Raw genomic sequence first — 25,186 nt, 5'->3', positions numbered from 1 at the left:
GACGGGAGGAAGGTGAGAAAACTTGTATTTCGTGATCGAGCGGCTGTTCATAAGCCACACATCACGCCGGTAAACGACAAACGACGCCTCGTTTCGTGTACGGAGCGTAGTCATTGGACGATTGGACAGTGGAAAAACGTTGTGTGGGGTGACAAATCACGGTACACAACGTGGCGATCCGATGGCAGGGTGTGGGTATGGCGAATGTCCTCTGATCGTCATCTGCCAGCGTGTGTAGTGCCAACAGTAAAATTCGGAGGCGGTGGTGTTAGGGCGTGGTCGTGTTTTTCATGGAGGGGGCTTGCAATCCTTGTTGTTTGGCGTGGCACTATCACAGCACAGATACATTGATGTTTTACGCACCTGCTTGCTTCCCACTGTTGAAAAGCATTTCGGGGATGTCGATTGCATCTTTCAGCACGATCGAGCACCTTTTCACAATGCACGGCATGTGGCAGAGTGGTTACACAACAATAACATCCCTGTAATGGACTGGCCTGCACAGTGTCCTGACCTGAATCCGATAGAACACCTTTGGTGCCAGGCCTCACCGACCCATCGATATCTGTCCTCAGTGCAGCACTGCGTGAAGAATGGGCAGCCATTCCCCAAGAAACCTTCCAGCACCTGTTGAACGTATGTCTGCGAGAGCGGAAGCTGTCATCAAGGTTACAGGTGGGCTAGCACCATACTGACTGAGTCAGTAGCGAGCCAGTGTGTGTGTTTGACCTTCCGTCGAACTACAGACCCCCTTGAAGATGCCCCCCGCAGACGGGGACGAAACATTGGGAATTGACACAGAATTCATCAACCGACCACGGGATAACAGCCCGGATAATTATAATGGACATGACTGTAGTGTTGGGAGTGTGAAGCAATGTGTTAGACGAGTGAATATTGTCCGAGAATCGTCGCCATCTGCTGTACATGACGTCCTTCTGGGAGTAGTCTGACTTTAACCTACAAAATTAGAACTGTGACTGGAAACGACTAACAAACGCTGTGACACTGGAATACCCTATGTGTTTTCTGACTAAAGCGCGTCTGGTTAGTGTTGGTAGGCAAGGCTTTCAGTCAAGAGGATACTATACACAACGTACGTAACTGCTGCATCTTCAAACGGGTGGTCAGTTCCCACAGTGATCGTTATCATGATTACACTCGCGGATCTCGGACCGGCAGCGCGGACGACGTCACACCGACCTCGTCAGGCAAGTGATTATTCATCCGAATATAATCTGGCAGGAAAATTTTCTCTTGTGATCAAATGTTAGAAATATCTTCGTAAAAAAAAAAAACATCAAATGTGCTGAAGTTATTTTTGTTCGCTATTGTTACTACTTTTTCACGTAACTGAAGCTCTCACCATTTTTAATAGCGCTTCCAGTAAATTTCAAACTCTTGAGCCATAATTAACTTCATTTGTTCAACAACTTTTCATAAGCAATATTATATCATGTTAACTGGTAGTTCTTGGTACATGATAATAAATGAAAAGCAGCAATTTTTCTTCGTTCTACAGTATTAATTTTATTGTTTTTCGGCTTACAAGATCATCTTCAGACATTTACTGAGTATTGTCACCAAAGAAGGTACAATGTCTGTGAACAACATTGTATTCTGTAGTTACATTGATAGTTGTTTCTTCTCTCGATTGGTTTGTGTATCACTCTCCATGTTTTATACCTGCTGAAGAAGCGTTGTCGAGTACTAATTTTATTTCATTTTATTCGTTTTGTTTATTCTTAGAAGCTGTTATGTAGGCGTGCCATTCCCATTTTGTGTTAAAGTTTTTACTGTCTACATCATTTTTATGTATTTACTTTTCAATTTTCTACTTTTTCATTGCATCACTACCACACTGTCAAACATGTCACTTACTGAATGTTTCTGCTTCAATCTATACTTGTAACTTTCGTTCCAATGTCGTTTACAAACATTGTAACTTCTTTGGTGACAATACACAGTAAATGTCTGAGCATGGCCATGTAAGCCGAAAACCGGTTAACACAAGAAAAGTAATACTGTAGAACAAAAGCAAACTGGTGCTTTTCATTTATTACCAATATTGTATTTTACCAAATAATTTTCCTCTCGACACTGTACTAATTTTTACATTTCCGACTACTATTATTGGCAGTGACACACACTTTTCCAGTCTATTTTCCTTCCGTCCTCACCGAATATAAATGTCCTATTTCAGTGTATGTAAGTGTTGCTCTCGTACTTTGCGTGTGGTCCAGTTTTTACGTCGTAATTTGTCTTTATTGCTGTGGATTTTCTTTTTCTTAATGCTATAGTGTTCTGACTCGGCGCCAGGTGCAAGTCTTCTTTGCGGCCATTTAGACGAGTTTCGTGTCGGTCGTGAAATGATAATGAGGACAACGCAACATCCAGTCCCAGAGAGGAGGAAAGCCCCAACTCGATCGAGAATCGAACCCGGGCCCTTTCGGTTGGAACCGTGGCACGCTGACCGGGAGCTACCGGGGTGGACTGCGTGTTGGGGGAACACGTGCATCGTCTGCCAGCCACCACGAAGCCAGCTGGCTGCAGCGAGTCAGATAACATTAAGTGTGTTTTCACTAGTGAGGTAGCTAGAAGTCTCTGAAACCCACAGGGGCGTGTTGCATAGCATGTGTTTATATATCAGCAACAAGTGTGCAGCGGTATTCTACGCCACTGTGAGGCCTCGTCCGCTTATTAGGTAAAGATTAATGACCAGATCCCACCGTGTGGACGTAATATTTAATTGTTTCTGGCAACAGTTAAATTTTCTCGGTTTCAGATTCTTCAGAGTTTTACGTACGCTAGTCCGTGTGTACATTTCATTACGGACGTATCAGCTTTACTCGACATTCGTTAGACGGGCGCGGTCATTTCCGGTGGTGGCAATGTTACGGCGGTCCCTGTTTAGTCGGGTGTGCAGCCCCGCGGACGGCACATTTCTCTGGGCTCGGCGGCGTGCAGCCAGGCACTCGCGCCTGCTGCGGGCGCCTCCCGTGACGGGGAGCCAGCGTCGAGCGCGCCGCCCCCTCACCGCCGTCGCGCCGCCCCTCGCCACCCACACGCGCTCGCTGCAGAGGCACGCGGTCCCCGATCAGGTGCTCGTCCCAGGCACCGCATCACAACCACCTGCTAGAGTCGCTTTCTCAGCACATTTTCTCATTTGCTGCCCTCACCGTCGCAGGAATGATTTCCCCTTCGTCAGTTCTCTCTCTTTGCGTACTTCGCTTAGCGCGTCACGTGCCGGCGACGCTCCCTGGTTGCGTCATTTCGGTGGTCGGTGGTCGGAATGTTTTGAAGCATCTCCGCGCTATCCACATAAAGTGTTCAGCATCAGTCATTGTGATCAACAAATTTATTTTTGCAATAAGCCCAGCTACCTACAGTCTGTCTCACTTCAATACTAAACAAGGGCAGGCCTGGCGAATTTTATTTTTATTTTACTTTATTATTATTATTTTTTTTTTCGTCCATCACTTGCGCACATCTTCTTCAAGCCTTTAGTGGAACTTGCTCTCGCCCTAAAAACATGTGGCGAGTGTTCTTCAGGAGTGCCCCAGGGGAATGTGATAAGATCGCTGCTGTTCTGTATATACACCGTGGTCCATTGATAGTGACCAGGCCGAATATCTCACGAAATAAGCATCAAACGAAGAAACTACAAAGAACGAAACTTGTCTAGCTTGAAGGGGGACACCAGATGGCGCTATGTTTGGCCCGCTAGATGGCGCTGCCGTAGGTCAAACGGACATAACCGCGTTTTTAAAATAGGAACCCCTATTTTTATTACGTATTCGTGTAGTATGTAAAGATATATGAATGTTTCAAAATGGTTCAAATGGCTTTGAGCACTATGGGACTTAACAGCTGAGGTCATCAGTCCCCTAGAACTACTTAAACCTAACTATCCTAAGGACATCACACACATCCATGACCGTGGCAAGATTCGAACCTGCTACCGTAACGGTCATGAATGTTTCAGTTGGACCACTTTTTTCGCTTTGTGATAGATAGCCCTGTAATAGACACAAACGTATAAGTACGCGGTACCACGTAACATTGCGCCAGTGTGGACGGTACTTTCTTCGTGATACATTACCCCTGTCAAAATGGACCGTTTACCAATTGCTGAAAAGGTCGATATCGTCTTGATGTACATGAAACCTCCCCTTAGAAAAATTTATGAACGATTGTGCTGATAAACCCCTTACGTTATTTGATTTTCAAACAGCTGAGCAAAACTGAACGTACTTAGACATACCTCTCTTTCCTTATTCTGATCATCACTAAACTGACACACAATATTTTTAGCGCAACGCAATCTGACTTTCAATAATCCCTACTTACAATTGGCTATTGTGATCAAAATGCCCAAAGGGCGTGTGCAATGTATGCTGCTCGGTATCCTGAACGACATCATCCAAGTGTGCGGTCCGTTAGCCGCATAGTTACGTTATTTAAGGAAACAGGAAGTGTTCAGTCACATGTGGAACGTCAACCACGACCTGGAACAAATGATGATGCCAAAGTAGGTGTTTCAGCCGCTGTCGCGACTAATCCGCACATCAGCAGCAGACAAATTGCGCAAGAATCGGGAATCTCAAAAACGTCGGTGTTGAGAATGCTACATCAACATCGATTGCTCCCGTACCGTGTTTCTATGCACTAGGAATTGCATGGCGACGACTTTGAACGTCGTGTACAGTTCTGCCACTGGGCACAAGAGAAATTACCGGACAACGACAGAATTTTTGCACGCGTTCTATTTAACGACGAAGCGACATTCACCAACAGCAGTAACGTAAACCGGCATAATATGCACTACAGGGCAACGGAAGATTCACGATGGCTGCTACAAGTGGAACATCAGAGACTTTGCCGGGTTAATGTATGGTGCGGCATTACGGGAGGAAGGATAATTGACCCCCATTTTATCGATGGCAATCTAAATGGTGCAATGTATGCTGATTTCCTACGTAATGTTCTACCGATGTTACTACAAGATGTTTCACTGCATGACAGAATAGCTATGTACTTCTAACATCATGGATGTCCGGGACATAGCTCGCGTGCGGTTGAAGCGGTATTGAATAGCATATTTCATGACAGGTGGATTGGTCGTCGAAGCACCATAGCCATGGCCCGCACGTTCACCGGATCTGACGTCCACCGATTTGTTTCTGTGGGGAAAGTTGAAGGATATTTGCTATCGTGATCCACCGACAAAGCCTGACAACATGCGTCAGCGCATTGTCAATGCATGTGCGAGCATTACGCAAGGCGAACTACTCGCTGTTGACAGGAATGTCGTTACACGTATTGCCAAATCCATTAAGGTTGACGGACCTCATTTTGAGCATTTATTATACACTCCTGGAAATTGAAATAAGAACACCGTGAATTCATTGTCCCAGGAAGGGGAAACTTTATTGACACATTCCTGGGGTCAGATACATCACATGATCACACTGACAGAACCACAGGCACATACACACAGGCAACAGAGCATGCACAATGTCGGCACTAGTACAGTGTATATCCACCTTTCGCAGCAATGCAGGCTGCTATTCTCCCATGGAGACGATCGTAGAGATGCTGGATGTAGTCCTGTGGAACGGCTTGCCATGCCATTTCCACCTGGCGCCTCAGTTGGACCAGCGTTCGTGCTGGACGTGCAGACCGCGTGAGACGACGCTTCATCCAGTCCCAAACATGCTCAATGGGGGACAGATCCGGAGATCTTGCTGGCCAGGGTAGTTGACTTACACCTTCTAGAGCACGTTGGGTGGCACGGGATACATACGGACGTGCATTGTCCTGTTGGAACAGCAAGTTCCCTTGCCGGTCTAGGAATGGTAGAACGATGGGTTCGATGACGGTTTGGATGTACCGTGCACTATTCAGTGTCCCCTCGACGATCACCAGTGGTGTACGGCCAGTGTAGGAGATCGCTCCCCACACCATGATGCCGGGTGTTGGCTCTGTGTGCCTCGGTCGTATGCAGTCCTGATTGTGGCGCTCACCTGCACGGCGCCAAACACGCATACGACCATCATTGGCACCAAGGCAGAAGCGACTCTCATCGCTGAAGACGACACGTCTCCATTCGTCCCTCCATTCACGCCTGTCGCGACACCACTGGAGGCGTGCTGCACGATGTTGGGGCGTGAGCGGAAGACGGCCTAACGGTGTGCGAGACCGTAGCCCAGCTTCATGGAGACGGTTGCGAATGGTCCTCGCCGATACCCCAGGAGCAACAGTGTCCCTAATTTGCTGGGAAGTGGCGGTGCGGTCCCCTACGGCACTGCGTAGGATCCTACGGTCTTGGCGTGCATCCGTGCGTCGCTGCGGTCCGGTCCCAGGTCGACGGGCACGTGCACCTTCCGCCGACCACTGGCGACAACATCGATGTACTGTGGAGACCTCACGCCCCACGTGTTGAGCAATTCGGCGGTACGTCCACCCGGCCTCCCGCATGCCCACTATACGCCCTCGCTCAAAGTCCGTCAACTGCACATACGGTTCACGTCCACGCTGTCGCGGCATGCTACCAGTGTTAAAGACTGCGATGGAGCTCCATATGCCACGGCAAACTGGCTGACACTGACGGCGGCGGTGCACAAATGCTGCGCAGCTAGCGCCATTCGACGGCCAACACCGCGGTTCCTGGTGTGTCCGCTGTGCCGTGCGTGTGATCATTGCTTGTACAGCCCTCTCGCAGTGTCCGGAGCAAGTATGGTGGGTCTGACACACCGGTGTCAATGTGTTCTTTTTTCCATTTCCAGGAGTGTATTAATGCGGTATTTACAGGTAATCACGCTGTAACAGCATCCGTTCTCAGAAATCGTAAGTTCAGAAAGGTACATGTATCACATTGCAACCAGGGAAATAAAATGTTCAAACGTACCTATGTTCTGTATTTCAATTTAAAAAACCTACTTGTTACCAAGCGTTCGTCTAAAATTGCGAGCCGTATGTCTGTGAGTATTGCAGCGCCATCTGAAACATTCATATATCTTTACGTACTACACAAATATGTAATATAAATTGGGGGTTCCTATTTAAAAAAGCGCAGTTGACGTCCGTTTGACCTATGTCAGCGACATCTAGCGGGCCATACGTAGCGCCATCTGGTTTCCCCCTTCAAGCTAGACAAATTTCTTTCTTTGTAGTTTCTTCGTTTGATGCTTATTTCGTGAGGTATTTGACGCGGTCACTATCAATGGACCATCCTGTATGTAAATGATTCGGCATACACGGTGGGCAGCAAATCTGAGGTTGTTTGCTGATCATGCTGTGGTGAACAGTAATACGTCGAAGTTGTGTGACTGTAGGAAGATACAAGACGACTTAGACGAAATTTCCAGTTCATGTGGCCGCGTGGTATGAGGTGCCTTGCCACAGTTCACGCAGTTCCCCACCCTCCTCCCTCCCATCTGGAAGTGTGTGTGTTGTTCCTGGCGTAGGTTTTTGTTTAAGTAGTGTGTGTGTCTAGGGATCGACGACCTCAACAGTTAAGTCTCGTAGCAGCTTACCACAAAATTCCAAAAATTTTCCAGGTCATGTGATACATGGTAGCTAGCCCTAAATGTGGAAAGGATAAGTTAATGCATATGGGTAGGAAGATGAATCATGTAATGTTTGGATACAGTCAAGTCGTTTTGGACACAGACAAGTCGTTTAAATATCTGAGTGTAACGTTACGGCGCTATATGAAATTGTATGAGCATGTGAGAAGTATGGTAGGGTAGGCGAATGGTTGGCAGTGCATTATTGGGATAATTTAAGGAAAGAGTTGTTCACCTGTAAGGGCGCGACCAATTCTTCAGCGCTGGAAGAGTGTTTGGGATGCGTACCACATCGGATTGAAGGGAGACATCAAAGCAGTTCAGAGGCGGGCTGCTACTTTTGTTACCGGTAGGTTCGAACAACGCCTAAGTATTGCGGAGATGCTTCGGGAATGGAAAGACGACGTTTTTTTTCGAGAAACGCTACTGAGATAATTCAGAGAACCGCCGAACGACTGTCAAACGATTCTACTGCTGCCAACATACTCTGCGCGTAAAAACCACGAAAATAAGACACGAGAAATCAGGGCTCATGTGGAGGCATACAGACAGTCGTTTCTCGCTCACTCTATTTGCGAGTGGGACAGGAAAGGAGATGACAAGTAGTGGAAACACGGTACCCCTGCGCCACGCACCGTATGTTGGCTTGCGGAGTGTCAGACGTAAATGTAGATGTAGACGTGCCGATAAAACGAACGGATAGTTTTGTGTGACGGATGTGTGTGGGCAGCTGGTCTCTGCGCACGGACGAGAGGCGCAGTGCTGTGGTCAGGACGTCCTGCACAAACACTTCCGCCACGCGTGTCGTTATATAGGGCCCGTGTCCTGTGTTTCTATGTCAGTCCCAACAGCTAATCATGAATCCGGGAGACGTGGCTGCGTCGCTGGTGGTTTTGCTGGTGGCAAATGACAACGCGTTGCTCGATTGTGTCTGTAAACAGATCAAATTCGCCAAAGACGTGGCGGGTAGACTTCCAATGAGTCCTGGTTTACGAGAGATCTGGAATACGTACTGTATACTTAACGGTGAGTACTTTTTTTTCGTACATTATGGACCTGCATGACGTTAAGCGCTGTGCGGTTTTCCACAACTGAGAGGTGGTTTGCCTTGCACATACTGTTGTCAAGGAAGATAACACGTTCTCAACCTCACTGTAAAAGACCATCTTTAATTCTGAAACATGCAGTTCATTTTCAACCTTTTAGGTCAATTGACTTTTTCAGCCCTTTTCGGACTGAGAAGATATCGTGTATTACTATTTCAAAAGACTGTAAATTAACCATCTACTTTCCCTCCATTCAGCTCGAAACGCTTCCCACATTTGTGAGACATGTGTAAGTGAGAGGTGGCCAAATGCATTCCATATTATGAAAGAATGTTTGTGGAGAGCTTGTGTGTTTCCTTGTCAATATTGGGCCCATGATGTGTGTACTGTAATCCTACATTATTTGCAGATCGAAGGATACAGCAATACAGGGTAATTCAAAATGAATACGACAACAACAAAAGGCAGCGATTGTTTGACGCATAGTGCTGCCTCGATAAGAATTACAGACAATGTGAAGGAACTGGCTAATAATCTGGTAATAAATCTGCAACGTAAGTTTTTCAGTTTTTCGATACGACGTGTTCAATCGTAAACATGTTTTCGAGCCACTGCCGGGTCATCATCAGATGGAGGTCTTACAAGAACATTATGCCGTGGACCAAGTGTAGCTACTTGCAGCGTTGATGCTGCTGGCTGAAATGACGGATATTCAGTAATCGGCGACGAAACGTCTACGAAACCGAAAGTTTGCCTACGTTTTAGGTAATTACGGTACACTGCCTTGTGGTATCTGTATCAAATCTCTTCGTATAATATACATTATTAAGTTATCTACACAGATATACACAGTATTTAGTTGCACTTGGTTTTACGCTGATTCACAGAAAGTAAACACAGCATGTTTTTAAAAAGAATATTGATATGACAGATATGACACTTTACTCCATCATGGCCTTTGACATGAGATACACTGTATTACAGCACAAATATTACTGGTATAGAATTTATAATTCAGTAAATTTTGCTAGCTGCAGGAGTGTGTTTATATTGGCAAGGTAATTTTACACAGCGCTCATTATGAACACTCTGTTGGTCATATCAGTGACAATCTTTCAGTGCTACACATTGCTGAGAAAGAAATACAGATGGACCTCCTTGAACAATTACAGATTTACATCCAGAAACTAAAATCACCTCAGAAAATACTAAATGAATAAAATGAATCATCACTTTTTCTTCCCTAATTTCCAGGACATCCTGGTACCAAAACAACAAAAATGAAAGTGCTAACACATATTCATCTTCCTGTATGAATTTTGTTCTCCCTGTCATGCAACAACTATAGTATTCCGTAATTTGTAAAAAGTTTTTAATTGCGCAGTAAATGGTCCACTCTATTTGTACACCTTTTGCATAACTGTTAACCCATATTAAAATTATGTTGCCAATGTGAAAACGCTCCTGCAGCTAGGAAAATTTACTGAAATGTAATATCTGTTCTGGTGATATTTGTACTGCAATAGAATGTATTTCATTCCATGTCCATGATGCAGTAAAGTGTCATATATATGATATCAATATTCTTTGTGAAAGCATCCACTGTTTACTTTCTGTGAATCAGTGTAAAACCAAGTGCGGCTGAATACTGTGTATATTTGTGTAGTTAGCATAATAAGTGCCTTATAGGGAGATATTTGATACGGATACCACAAGGCAGTGCGCCGGCCGGAGTGGCCGAGCGGCTCTAGGCACTACAGTCTGGAGCCGAGCGACCGCTACGGTCGCAGGTTCGAATCCTGCCTCGGGCATGGATGTGTGTGATGTCCTTAGGTTAGTTAGGTTTAATTAGATCTAAGTTCTAGGCGACTGATGACCTCAGAAGTTAAGTCGCATTGTGCTCAGAGCCTAAATCGCCAATTTAAATCACAGTCGCGGTTCGTCATCCACAATGGATATACTGAAAATGTAAAGGAATCTTCCGAATTTGGGTAGTCCAGAAAGTATATCCAATCGGAAGATAGTGCGTATGCCGTGGTACATTACACGAAAACTCGGCTTCATATGTGAAAATCGTGGGGGACATTCTTCCAAGCGGCTTCCTGCTGTCACAGCGCAGCTATGCAGCTAAGCTCCTCCCAATGGCCAAAACATCCGCAGGTGGCAGCGTCGTTTTGAAGCAACAGGATGTTTGTGCGAAAAGAAAGAAGAACCGGCGGTCGTCAGAGGATCGTCGTTTAGGTCAGAGGCGGGTGCGAATCAGCTGAGTGGTCAGCGCTGCGGCCCAGGCAGGGAAACGAGCAGAGTGTGCGCTCCGGGGGGAAGTCAGCCTCGTGCAGCTTGCCGTAACAGGCAGGGAAGCGAGGCGTAGCGAATCAGGGGCAAACTTGTGGCATTGCTGTGGTGTCTAATGTCTCGTTCTTTTCAGTGCATCAGATTGAGGTGCTGAAGAAATAGTTTCATTATATTCCTTTCATTGGATAACGCGTAGGAAAGTGAAGTAATTACTTTGACATCTGGCAGTTAAATACTCCTTTGACTACTGCCTATATTCATGGAAATACAGTAGACCGACAAGAAAGCTTATTTAGAACACAGCTCAAGCAACGAAAGAGAAATTAAATTCAGCGCTTCAGTGTAGAAAGCCGCTTTACCGCAGTGCTCTGACTAGCCACTTCAATTGCACAGCGCACTGCACCGTGACGTAGAGCACTCAGCCAGGTACAGTGCCGGGCTGCTCTTGCCCCCTGACTGCGCACACCGCCATCCAATCTTTACAGCACAAACTATCTGACAGACCTGTGCTTTGGATTTTGGATGTTGTCCATTTGACCAAGAGTAGTCACATGGAGCACGTGTTACATACGTTAACATGTTCTGAACTTTTCTTTTATATTCAGTTCAGTTCTTATCGCTGTATCGTTATGCGTCATATAGCTATATCCGTTCGTCATCGCTGTATTCACTTTGAAATGCCGACACAGCCAGGTAAGTGCAGCCTGCGGGCGAGGCTCGCTTGTTCAGGAGGCATCGCGTGCCTGCAGCCACTCACAAAGCCTGGCGAATACCTGGGGAAGGGGAGCCTTAATTTCATAACTAAAGCCATAAATATTAATAACAGCAATTCATTTTTGTGACAGTAAATGACAGGCAAAGTTTCTCAGTCATTGGCTACAACTGTGACGTTATTCCAATTCAGGGAACTTAAAAGTTTAGCTTAACAAAACGTCAGGGACAGAGTTTCCCGAGACTATACGAGAAGGTACGAAGTAGTCCGAAATTACGTACACTGAGACAAGAAAACGATGCGTGTCCGTTATGTAACGGGGCAGTAGGGTGGCAAACGGGCCAACTTGGAGTAGGAAAGGAGCCACAGGTATAAAACTAGAATTTTCCAAATCTACACTACTGGCCATTATAATTGCTACACCACGAAGATGACGTGCTACAGACGCGAAATTTAACCGACAAGAAGAAGATGCTGTGATATGCAAATGATTAGCTTTTCAGAGCATCCACACAAGGTTGGCGCCGGTGGCAACACCTACAACGTGCAGACATGAGGAAAGTTTCCAGCTTATTTCTCATACACAAACAACAGTTCTCCGGCGTTGCCTGGTGAAACGTTGCTGTGATGCCTCCGGTAAGAAGGAGAAATGCGGACCATCACTTTGATAAAGGTCAGATTGTAGCCCATCGCGATTGCGTTTTATCGTATCGCGACATTGCTTCTCGCGTTGGTCGACATCCAATGACTGTTACCAGAATATGGAATCGGTCGGTTCAGGAGGGTAATACGGAACGCCGTGCTGGATCCCAACGGCCTCGTATCACCAGCAGTCGAGATGATAGGCATCTTATCCGCATGGCTGTAACGGATCGTGTAGCCACGTCTCGATCCCTGAGTCAACAGATGGGGATGTTTGCAAAACAACAACCATCTGCACGAACAGTTCGATGACGTTTGCAGCAGCACGGACTATCAGCTCGGAGGCCACGGCTGCGGTTACCCTTGACGCTGCATCACAGACAGGACCGCCTGCGATGGTGTACGCAATGACGAACCTGGGTGCACGTATGGCAAAACGTCATTTTTTCGGATGAATCCAGATTCTGATTACAGCATCATGAAGGTCGCATCCGTGTTTGGCGACATCGCGGTGAACGCACATTGGAAGCGTGTATTCGTCATCGCCACACTGGCGTATCACCTAGCGTGATGGTATGGGGTGCCATTGGTTACACGTCTCGGTCACCTCTTGTTCACATTGACGGCACTTTCTACAGTGGACGTTACATTTCAGATGTGTTACGACCCGTAGCTCTACCCTTCATTCGATCCCTGCGAAACCCTACATTTCAGCAGGATAATGCACGACCGCATGTTGTAGGTCCTGTACGGGCCTTTCTGGATACAGAAAATGTTCGACTGCTGTCCTGGCCAGCACATTCTCCAGATCTCTCACCAACTGAAAACGTCTGGTCAATGGTGGCCGAGCAGCTGGCTCGTCACAATACGCCAGTCACTACTCTTGATGAACTGTGGTATCGTGTTGAAGCTGCATGGGCAGCTGTACCTGTACACGCCATCCAAGCTCTGTTTGAGTCATTGCCCAGGCGTATCAAGGCCGTTATTACGGCCAGAGGTGGTTGTTCTGGGTACTGATTTCTCAGGATCTATGCACCCAAATTGCGTGAAAATGTAATCACATGTCAGTTCTAGTAGAAAATATTTGTCCAGTGAATACCCGTTTATCATCTGCATTTCTTCTTGGTGTAGCAGTTTTAATGGCCAGTAGTGTATTAAACACTGTGGTAAAAATTGAGATAATTAACTACAATATTTGCGCTTTTTCTAAACATGAAGTTTAAAATCTAACAGCTCTTTCATTTTTTGATAAATTAAATGAATTGTACACTTTCATACACCTGCAAATATGGTCTGTATGCTGTGCAAAATTAATGGAAGAATCTCTCTTACTTATGAAGAAAAATGCACCTATTGCAACAAATACAGCCAATAGGAAGTGAAAAAATGATTAAATTTCACAGGTAAAAAAATTATTATGTTATGTTTTTAAACTTCCGCTGCTATCACTGTGAATCCTCAATCCTTCCTGGTCATGCTGACAAGTTTTATAAATTTATTTCTAAAATTATAGACAGTGGAAATAAAAATTTCCTGCAGTGCCCTTCCTGCTCCACGTCGGCCCGTGTGACGTGTCCTGACCCCTTAATGAGGTCGTAACTCCGAGAAAAACATTGGCAGGCAATAATGAGGGAGCTGAAGTATGTGTCGTTCCAGGAGGTGACAGTTGGTGTGGAGGCGCGCAGGGAGTCGCTGGCTGCTGCTGGACGTTTACTGGAGCCGCGGATACCCTCAGTGGCTGCCGCTGCACTGGGAGGCAGGCAGGTGTCAGGTAGAGATGGGCAAACTCGTTCATCCTTGGGAACTAGTTCACTGCTGATCGTTCTTTTTTGGGAACCGTTCATTTTTACTCGTTCACCGTTCATTTGTGCTTGGTATATGGTTCTTATGAAAAACTGAAAACTAGTAGTGTAGGTGACTGAAGGATGGAGGGCACCAAGAGGGGCACTTGCCTCCCCCCTGGAATATAGAGTTTTTATTCATTATGGAATTCTTACACACTTTTAGAAGTTATTTCTGTGATTCTGCAGAACCTCTCGTTTAGCCAACTGTAGCCTTGTGTGGCTGATCGCAGGGAAATAATAGAGGGTGGCGCAAGGTTCAAATGGTTCAAATGGCTCTGAGCACTATGGGACCCAACTGCTGAGGTCATTAGTCCCCTAGAACTTAGAACTAGTTAAACCTAACTAACCTAAGGACATCACAAACATCCATGCCCGAGGCAGGATTCGAACCTGCGACCGTAGCGGTCTTGCGGTTCCAAACTGCAGCGCCTTTAACCGCACGGCCACTTCGGCCGGCGTGGCGCAAGGAAAACCGGCCCCGAGTACAGACTGCTCGCCAATTACGGACGATGTGCTGCCCATTACGAGCAGATATAACAAACAGACAAACATGTAATAATTAGGCAGTGAAGAAATAACAAGCTAATGCAAGCAACAATTGCGAAACAATCGATGACGATGTGTAGAGAGCTGGAGAAGAGAACATGAAAATCTCACGCGACGCGCATGGGCTATACCTCATGTAGTCTTGTAAACCTGTTGGTGGCTGTTTCCCAAGTTAATAGACCACAAGAGTCTTGTATAAAATTCTTCGTTTCGACTTCAACTACATAGCTGTGCTACGTTGTATTCATTAATCGTTTACACCCTTTATGTACTTCACGTTGTCTCTGAGTTCATACGCGATGTAGAGACTTTATGGAAGCATAAAATAAAATGTGGTTTTCTCATCATACTTGCGTCACACGCTTAGAAAAAAATTAGGTTTTTATGTTGCTTTAATAAAGTTAATGCAGCAGTAATAAAGCGTAGTAATAAAGTTTTTGGTTTGAAAGCCCATTCTTAACAAATGTTTTTGAGATAATAAGTAAATACGATTTTATGGCAACCTATGTCTTTTCAAATAGAGAGGCACCGCTTTTCCTACTGAGCCAAAATGACCCACAACCCGCTTTTTTTTTCAAAGAAACCAAACTAGCAGGTAATGCAAATTGCAAACAACCACACTTAAAAATAATTGGAGCCTTCCTAAATGTGATGTTTTGTACATGAAAGACACACGAAAATCGTTTTATATGAATTTTCTTACACTAAAAATTAAGCAAATTATTGAAAGTTAGCTGCTAAATCAAGGCGATGAAATCCAAAAAATATATGAATAACAAAAAAAAACTTGCCTTGTTATAAGTATGTCTTCTGCTGTTCATCGATATAATGAAGTGAGCTGATATGCCCTTTTGTTACCTGAAAAGACTTACCTATTACATACAACGTAATTTTTATGTAATTTACGTAACTATAAAATACTTTTTGATTACCGTTCGTGGACGTTGAATAGCCAGAACCAAGTGCAAGAACAGTTTGGAACACGTGTAAAATAGGCGAGCGCAGTGAACGAAAAGAACAACTGGATACTGAACTAACTAGGAGCAGTTGGCAGTGGAACTGAGGCAGGTGGCGGCCGAGGGAGACCGAGGCTGGAACGAGAACTGCCGAAGTGACCGCCGCGACCGAAGTGAACTACTGAACTATGAACCTATCGTTCCTCGTTCCCGAGAACTATAAGTAGACCGACGCGACCGAAGTGAACTATGAACCTATCGTTCCTTGGAATTAGTTCCTCGGTACTTTCGTTCATCTTAGTGAACCGTTCCTTTGTACCCGTTCGTTCGCGAACTACCCGTCTCTAGTGTGAGGGCAGCCGCGAGCAGCAGTTCGAGTGGCTCACAGAGAGCCGGGCGTCGCAGTGGCGTCCCCCACGTGAACACGAGAGTGTCTCTCCCCGAGCAAACTGCAATGTTTCACGTAGGCGTGTTCATGCATCTGATTCGTCAGCTCACATACTCCATCTCACCAATGAAATCATTTTACAACAAGTGCATTTTTCTCTTGAAAAAATCTCTTTGTGATTGGCCGAGTACATTGCGCGTCGCCGTGGAGGTACGCAATCGTGAACTTCACAACTGACAGATGCCGAGTTACTTGTGGCTGTGCACTTTTTGCTGCATGGAGAGCTCGCGATCCGATTTGGTAACAACAGTGAGTGTCCAACTATCTGTCCGTCTGTTATTTGTTACATACTGTGTTGGAAAGTCAACGTACCCGAACAGAATGCACTCCTCCATGCGAACCACCTTAGATTCTGGAAAACATAGACTTACGCTTTTCACGTGTGTCATCTCAAAGGCCACATTGAAGGGAATCAGGTAGTGTATTTTTATTGATTTTCCAATATAAATTGACTAATTATGCTTACTAAATGGAATATCAAATGGGACATCAAATGAATTTTTTTTTTACTTGATTCTGGTAGAGATGGCATGACATGGAAAGAGGGTGGTCTGACAGATGTACAGGTAAGCACAGCGAGTTAAGTTGGGACCCTTACTTTAAAGTGTTGTATGTCAATTACCCCAGAAGAAAATATTAACAGTGACCTCAAGTGATGATTTCATCTCTGAAAAAAAGTGCACTAATGTCCAGACAGGTACTGATGCCATCTCTATATAGTCCAAATAATGTCAACTTACTTCAAATGTTAACAAACAAACAAAATCGTGCACTTTACAAATTGTATCGGCCAGCTGGTACAAACACCTTGGTGTAACTATTCCTAAGTCGAACGATTAAATACGCAGAATGAGAGACGGAGCAAGTGGTAGACTGGATCGTTGGTAGACCACTGGGGAAATGAAATCAGTGCGTGTACACGAGCTTGCTTACAGAACGGCTGTGTGACCCATTCCAGAGTATTGCTCAAGTGTATGCAGTCAATGTTAAATAGCACTAAGAGGGAGTATCGAATGTAGATATACATATATAAATGGTCTCAGGCTTCTCTGACTCATAGAAGCGTCATGGGAAAGTTGTAAAACCTGCCAGACGGTGGATGTCAGCCTACAAAGTATCAAGAACGGGCATTAAGCAAGGAGGCAACACCTGTACTACAGCCTCTCACCTATCTCTGCCTGAGGGCCTTTGAAGACGAGATTCGACCAATTACTGCATGCGCAGAGTAACTTTAGGAGACATTCTTTCCGTACATCTGTGAAGAATGCGTTAACAAGTTGGGAAGTATTGTATAGTACAATCGAAGTACCCCTCCCGAGCACTTCACAGTGGTTGCCATATCGAAGATTTACAGGTACATTCCTGGCCATTACAGTACTTGTAACACCAGAAAAGACGGGAGCTATCGAAATTTGTAGCATGTATACAACATGGCAGGCAGAACATGAGACCACATTTGTAGTTGGTTGGGGGTAAACAGCATGCAATACTTACTACTTAGTGCTGCCACCTGTTTCACCAACAACACCCCTCTCATCTCGCTGGGCATCGGGTCGAATTGCACTCGGATGACAAGATACGGGTACGCCGTCCAGTGCTGCGTCACCTCTGAGCCAGGGTTCTGTGGGTGCTGAGTGGAGGCGTGCCGGTCTCTCAGCAATCAGTGACCAGATGTTTACAGCGAGTGAGAGATTTGGAAGAGGTTCTGCTCAGGGCCACGGCCTCGCGCCTTGAGGTGCATCATGGCACGATGAGCAACGTGCAGTCTCGAGTTTTTTTGTTGAAAGAGAACGCCACAGAGATCCTGAAGACACAACAGACACACAAGTCTTAAGAACTGAGAAATGTAGTGGCCGGGGTCCACGTTACCTACTGTATACTGCGTACCAAATGACAGTCGACACAACGGCGGCAAGTGCCACCTGGGCCCGACAAATGCAACCTTTGCTCTTCTTGGACCCTCCATACCTTGATACGTCGACAGTTATGCTATGATCAGAACTGGGACTCATCTGAAAAGATGATGCGATGCTACACCTGTGTCTGATGTCATCAACCACACCATTGTCAGCTTCAATCCAAGATGCAATAATGGTGTTAGCAACTACCTCAGTTGTTAATCATTTGTCTGTCTAAGCATGTAGTACACACCATGTCATATATGATTTCTTGGTTACTTCTTTCACAGTCTTGCGATTTCAGTGGTGAGCAGTGCTGATGCTGATTGAAAGCTGAAGACAGCTTCTCCGAGCAGTCAGTGTGCAGACCGTAAGGTGGCTGAAACACGTTTTGCAGATGATTACCAGCTGTTCGAAACGTGCGACAACCTCAACCAGTCGTTCCCCACACTGCCAGCTGTTGGACGCCTGGTACCGACCACCTGGGACTTCAGACCTTTCCGGTACGCAGACGAGGTGAAGTGCGGCTTCGTCACAGAGGAGATTCGCGGCCTGACGGTAGACGCTGCCGCGCAACTCTCGAGGGAGCTCAGCTGCCGCATCGCTGCCAACTGCATTGACTCCTACTCTGTACAGGGGTACGTACGCCAATGAAGGCCACAACCACTAATCGTACATCTAATCCTCTGCTCCTCTTCTTAAATTTTCGCATATATTATCTTCTACTTTTCGTTTTGTCCGACACTAATCTCCATCAGTAACCACACTGAACGACACGGTCAGCTTCTAGGAGACAGCATGCTAGTACCCTCAGAACCTATTCTGATCTCAATAATGGCCTCAACTAGACGACCAAGAGAGTCCATTATATAATGGCCTCAGCTAGACGAGCAGATAGTCCACTACTTTCTTCAGGAGTGGCCTGTACAGCTGAAGTCTTCATTGATGATTAGATCCTGTAGAGCTACCATCCTGCGAGAATGTTGATCGCCACGTTTCACACACTGGCAGAATACTCCCACATCGTTTATATGAGTTAAAGATAAGACGGTTGAGTGGGTAAATCCAAGTGTGATACACTACCTCAGTTTTCGTGAAATATGCACGTGTGTGTAGAGCCCTGTGAACATGGCTTTTGTGATCTTGTAAGATTGAAGTGTATACAGAGCACTCAAGTTGAACATGGTAGGGAAACACTCATTGATTCTCTTGAAATTAGCCTGGTTCAGATTTGTGGAAACCTGAATGAGTGGAACCAAGTGGTGGTACAAAAAACACCCTCATAACAACACAGAACCATCTCTGACCTGAACTACACCATCTACACAATGCATGCAAAATGCCTCACTGCACCGTCGGAGGATTTGCAAAGAGGCAAAATTGACACTTGTTGGCGCCCCCAATCATCCGCTGTCCACTTTCTGTGTTGTTTGGCCTACTGAATACGTGCAGATCTACGTACCCGTGCGAGCAACAGCCTTTTGCTACATAACTGACTGCAAATCTCTAATCTATGCAGTTCTCTCGGACAAAGAACCCCTTGAGTGCAAGGTCACGAGTTGAATCTTTCGTAAGGCTCATCCGAAAACGTTGTGTTAACAATTATGACAGCAAAAATATTAGGTGCTAATGATTCGCCGTGCTCATCAGGAGGGCTACAGAAAATATGTGCCCAGGAGGCGTAGATATCAACTACCTAGGGATGTATGTACACTCCTGGAAATTGAAATAAGAACACCGTGAATTCATTGTCCCAGGAAGGGGAAACTTTATTGACACATTCCTGGGGTCAGATACATCACATGATCACACTGACAGAACCACAGGCACATAGACACAGGCAACAGAGCATGCACAATGTCGGCACTAGTACACTGTATATCCACCTTTCGCAGCAATGCAGGCTGCTATTCTCCCATGGAGACGATCGTAGAGATGCTGGATGTAGTCCTGTGGAACGGCTTGTCATGCCATTTCCACCTGGCGCCTCAGTTGGACCAGCGTTCGTGCTGGACGTGCAGACCGCGTGAGACGACGCTTCATCCAGTCCCAAACATGCTCAATGGGGGACAGATCCGGAGATCTTGCTGGCCAGGGTAGTTGACTTACACCTTCTAGAGCACGTTGGATGGCACGGGATACATGCGGACGTGCATTGTCCTGTTGGAACAGCAAGTTCCCTTGCCGGTCTAGGAATGGTAGAACGATGGGTTCGATGACGGTTTGGATGTACCGTGCACTATTCAGTGTCCCCTCGACGATCACCAGTGGTGTACGGCCAGTGTAGGAGATCGCTCCCCACACCATGATGCCGGGTGTTGGCCCTGTGTGCCTCGGTCGTATGCAGTCCTGATTGTGGCGCTCACCTGCACGGCGCCAAACACGCATACGACCATCATTGGCACCAAGGCAGAAGCGACTCTCATCGCTGAAGACGACACGTCTCCATTCGTCCCTCCATTCACGCCTATCGCGACACCACTGGAGGCGGGCTGCACGATGTTGGGGCGTGAGCGGAAGACGGCCTAACGGTGTGCGGGACCGTAGCCCAGCTTCATGGAGACGGTTGCGAATGGTCCTCGCCGATACCCCAGGAGCAACAGTGTCCCTAATTTGCTGGGAAGTGGCGGTGCGGTCCCCTACGGCACTGCATAGGATCCTACGGTCTTGGCGTGCATCCGTGCGTCGCTGCGGTCCGGTCCCAGGTCGACGGGCACGTGCACCTTCCGCCGACCACTGGCGACAACATCGATGTACTGTGGAGACCTCACGCCCCACGTGTTGAGCAATTCGGCGGTACGTCCACCCGGCCTCCCGCATGCCCACTATACGCCCTCGCTCAAAGTCCGTCAACTGCACATACGGTTCACGTCCACGCTGTCGCGGCATGCTACCAGTGTTAAAGACTGCGATGGAGCTCCGTATGCCACGGCAAACTGGCTGACACTGACGGCGGCGGTGCACAAATGCTGCGCAGCTAGCGCCATTCGACGGCCAACACCGCGGTTCCTGGTGTGTCCGCTGTGCCGTGCGTGTGATCATTGCTTGTACAGCCCTCTCGCAGTGTCCGGAGCAAGTATGGTGGGTCTGACACACCGGTGTCAATGTGTTCTTTTTTCCATTTCCAGGAGTGTATTACACTTCATAAAATGGACATTGTTGACATTCAAGAAATGCTCAAGAGAAACCATTAACTTGGACCATGAACACCAAATGAAAAATTCCACGCCGTAGTGATCACAAAGGTTCGCACCATCAAGGCGTACGCCTTCGGAGTTACAAATCGTGCAGGACGTTCAGGTAGGTATCCACTCTTGAAGAATGCGTACAGAGTAACATTGGTGTAACGGGGTGACGGGAACTGAAGGAATGTGAATTTCATGCACCTGAATGCAGAACAGTATGTCTTGGAGTTTATCGTGAAACTATCTGTCGTTTAAGGCGCAGATGCAGGTAGTGCGATAATACGTATTATAATCACTGGAGAGACAAACATCCAGAGGCTGAATTTGTTCAGCGGTTCCAGGTGGTATGAATTGCAACGTCACACACTTTTCAGGAGGGATAGTTTGCCCTAAACGAGTATGATGTTTGTACGCACACTGGGAATCAAGTTATTTTGATCGGCTATTGGCCAAAAGCAGTGTTGATACCATAGTTGTAGTTCCCCTATGACAATTTTCCCACACTTGTTTGCTGTGGCGTGAATATTCCCTCCTCCCTTTATAAGATCATACACACGCGAAAGAATCATAGTGGGCAGAAGACCTCCAACTTCTATCAGCACAATAAATAGCTTTCCAACCGATTTACAATCCCGATTAACAGTCGGCAGGCGTTTAGGCATTGACTTTAGTTGATCTTTATACAGCTCTCTTGGTACCTTTAATTTCCAAGATTTGTTCCATGTGGATTTCATATTCAAATCCTGATTTATCGGAGTTGAAAACAAACTCCTTATTGAACAATGGGGTAAGTTAGTTTACCTCATTTGGAAATTTTTGAGACGATTAAACAGTTTGTTCTGCATCGAAACTGACGCTTTGTTTGAAATTTCGCTGTCTTATGTCTCCCAGTGCTGTATCGCTGTCTGAAGCTATACATTCACTGCTTCCCTTGGAATCACTGTAATCTATGTCGCACGCAATTTGATGTGCATAACATAGTAGGTCAGCATCATGCACATCCGTAAATTATACCTAGCATCCCTGAAAAGTTCAAACACCAGTTTTTGTCCTGTGTTGAATATCCTTAGTTTTCCTGATACCCTACCCGTCCACATTGCTGTGGACCAATTCGAAATTTTAATACTTATTCTTTTACTATTCTGCACATTCTCTTCCAGATATCTAATTATTTTAATGTTTGGTCCTTGGACAGCGATTGTCCTTTACTATGTTTCTCTAGAGACGAGATTTGTGGCTCTCTGTCCGACAAAACTGATAAACTACATCGCTCGACGCCTGTCTCAATATCGCTTTCACTTGTTACGTACATATTGTCATCATGGTACTCCTCACGTACGTTCTGCGCACAGTAGAGCTTAAAGGACACAACATATTCCACTGGCTCATCTTTCAGAAACGCTAATATAGCTTCGACAACCGTTGTTCTGGATTTAATGCAGTATTTGCTTTGTTTAGTGTTGCTATTGTTTTGCTTTGTATCAACACCACTAGCACTGTAGCACTACTGTGAGTTACTCGTTAAGTAAGTAGTTGAACTCCGTGCTTACCATTGGATACCTCCAGTTCCGCCCCATGTTGCCATTAGGTGCCACTCTTGTGGTTGCTTGGCAGACGATATGTAGGGCGTCGAGTGCTGTATACATCACCGGCCTTTTGCGACTTCACAGTAAATGGGTTCCTTGTGATGACATCGCTAACAGATTTCGGCGTATCTGGGTTCACTTATAGCAGCACTTCGTGTAATCATGAAACCGATTCTCGCTGACTCATTCTGCCTGCTGGAGAAAGATGTTTACAAGGAGGCCAACGTTCTCGTCCATTACCATAGTGGAAGACAAGACCATCGCCACAAGTTTGTCGCTATGGATGAGCATCAGGTTGGAGGAGCCTCTCCCGATACTGCACAGTGCCCAAATTGTTCTCGAAATTGATGTAAGGCAGCAGACATACCAGCCCAAAATATGTGTCACCCATCCCACTGATAAACTGCTGTGATTGCATGGCTGACACCTGCATTGTTACCAAGTCCTTACAGTGAGCAGTGCCACATACCCGTACATGATACCAGTCCAATATATGGCTGAACACGTGAATCTGCGTGGGTAAGACCTACACTTGAACCTTGTGAGCACCACACTTCTCTACGACGATCGACAGGCACCACACAATACCTGTTCTTGCCAGTGAACAGAACCCGATTCCCTAGACTGAGATTCGGTTCCAAGAGCCCCCTAACCCAATATTTTCGCATGCCGAGGTCTTGCAGATTATTATTCACAATGGACACCTTTGGGATAAATCTATTGTATGGAGTTGTATTTGTACTGTCTGGTTCGACGTAGCCCTCCAAGTTGACAACGTATGTAGTGAGTACTGCTGCAAATACACCATCCAAACCCAAGTTAAACACAGGACAGCGTTCCCTCTTTACGACGAAAGGCTTCATGGCGTTAATGTGCTACTAGATGGGATCAAAATTTCCCATAGCTGCTTTTCTAAATATCTAGGTGGCTCCCCCCTATCTGTCACTGTCATTTATGGAGCAGCGCATGAACCTGTCAAACAATGTTGGGTCAATAGCAAAGCTGCTGCACCAAATTTTCAGGAAACAACAGGCGAGCAAGCAAATGCAGGCACACAACACAGTGCTGCAATTTCACCTGTGTACTCAGCTGGACATACTGCAGAGAACTCTCCCCACTCTCTATTTTTAAGTTAGCAACGGAGTGGCTGCGTGCCGACACGGTTGGCGGGTAAGTGGCAGCCAGCTTCTGTGGTCTAATGTGGAGGAGGAGGAGGAGGAGGCGCTCCTTGGCGATTAAAAGCGCCGGTGCGCACCTGCCACGGTCGCCAGCTGAAAACTCGATGACAGTGTGGCCATACGGTGGTGTGGCTGTCGACTTCGGCAGACTGGCACAGGAAAGAACACACCATGCTTCACTTCACACCTGACTTTTGCCACGATCTCACCATGATGGATTTCCACACACACACACATATATATATATATATATATATATATATATATATATATATATATATATATATATATATGTGTGTGTGTGTGTGTGTGTGTGTGTGACAGCATCTGTCACATCAGATGTTAAGCGAATCTATCTTGTCACTGTAGTGGATGTATTCAAATACAGAGATGTGTGAACAGGCAGTCGGCAACAGCTATATAAAACAAGTGTCTAGCGCAGTTGTTAGATCAGTTACTGATGCTACAGTGGCAGCTTATCAAGATTCTGAACGTTTGAGTTTGAACGTGGTGTCACAGTTGGCACACGAGCGATGGGACACAGCATCTCTGAGTTAGGGATGTAGTTGGGATTTTCCCATATGACCATTTCATGAGTGTACCATGAATATCAGTAATCTGGCAAAACATGAAATCTCGAGCATTGCTGTAGCCGGAAAATGATCCTGAAAGAATGGGACCAACGACGACTGAAGAGAATTGTTCAATGTGCAACCCTTCCTCAGCTGCTGCAGATTACATTGCTGGGCCAACAAGTGTCAGTGTGCAAACCATTCATCAAAATATCATCGAGATAGGCTTTCGTAGTCAAAGGGTCGCTCATATACCCTTGACGACTGCACGACACAAAGCTTTACGCCTCGCCTGGGCCCGTCTACACCGACGTTGGACTGTTGATGAGTAGAAAGACGTTGCCTAATCGGACGATTCTCATTTCAAATTGTATCGAGCAGATGGATGTGTACAGGTATGGAGACAACCTCAAAAAATGCTTGGACCCTCCATGTCAGCAGGGGACTGTTCAAGTTGGTGGAGGCTCTGTAATGGTGTGGGGCACATGCAGTTGGAGTGATAACAACACCCCAAACGTCCAGAATTGCTAAAAAGTGGCTCCAGGAACACTCTTCCGAGTGTTGTTGCAATGTGCTGTTCAGAAGAGATACCCAACCTCTTATACTCTTACGGATCTGTGAAAAGCCCTGTAGGACTCTTGGTGTCAGTTCGCACCAGCACAACTTCAGACATTATTTGAGTTGTGCCACATTGTGTTGTGGCACTT

At 46.1% G+C, this 25,186-nt stretch overlaps 1 protein-coding gene across 1 annotated transcript in view; it reads left to right on the top strand.

Annotated features, from left to right (window-relative positions):
- Positions 1-8,428: 8,428 nt before the first annotated feature.
- LOC126213154 (uncharacterized) overlaps positions 8,429-25,186 on the top strand; it is a 123,061-nt gene continuing 106,303 nt past the window's right edge. The window contains exons 1-2 of the mRNA XM_049940777.1: positions 8,429-8,597; positions 18,356-18,596. Coding sequence (XP_049796734.1) covers positions 8,429-8,597; positions 18,356-18,596 — 410 coding nt within the window. The remainder of the gene's footprint in view (positions 8,598-18,355; positions 18,597-25,186) is intronic.

The sequence above is a fragment of the Schistocerca nitens genome, chromosome 11, assembly GCF_023898315.1.
Source record: "Schistocerca nitens isolate TAMUIC-IGC-003100 chromosome 11, iqSchNite1.1, whole genome shotgun sequence".
Lineage (NCBI taxonomy): Eukaryota > Metazoa > Arthropoda > Insecta > Orthoptera > Acrididae > Schistocerca > Schistocerca nitens.
The sequence above is the reverse complement of the archived record's forward strand: the minus strand, read 5'-3'. Positions and strand labels throughout refer to the sequence as shown.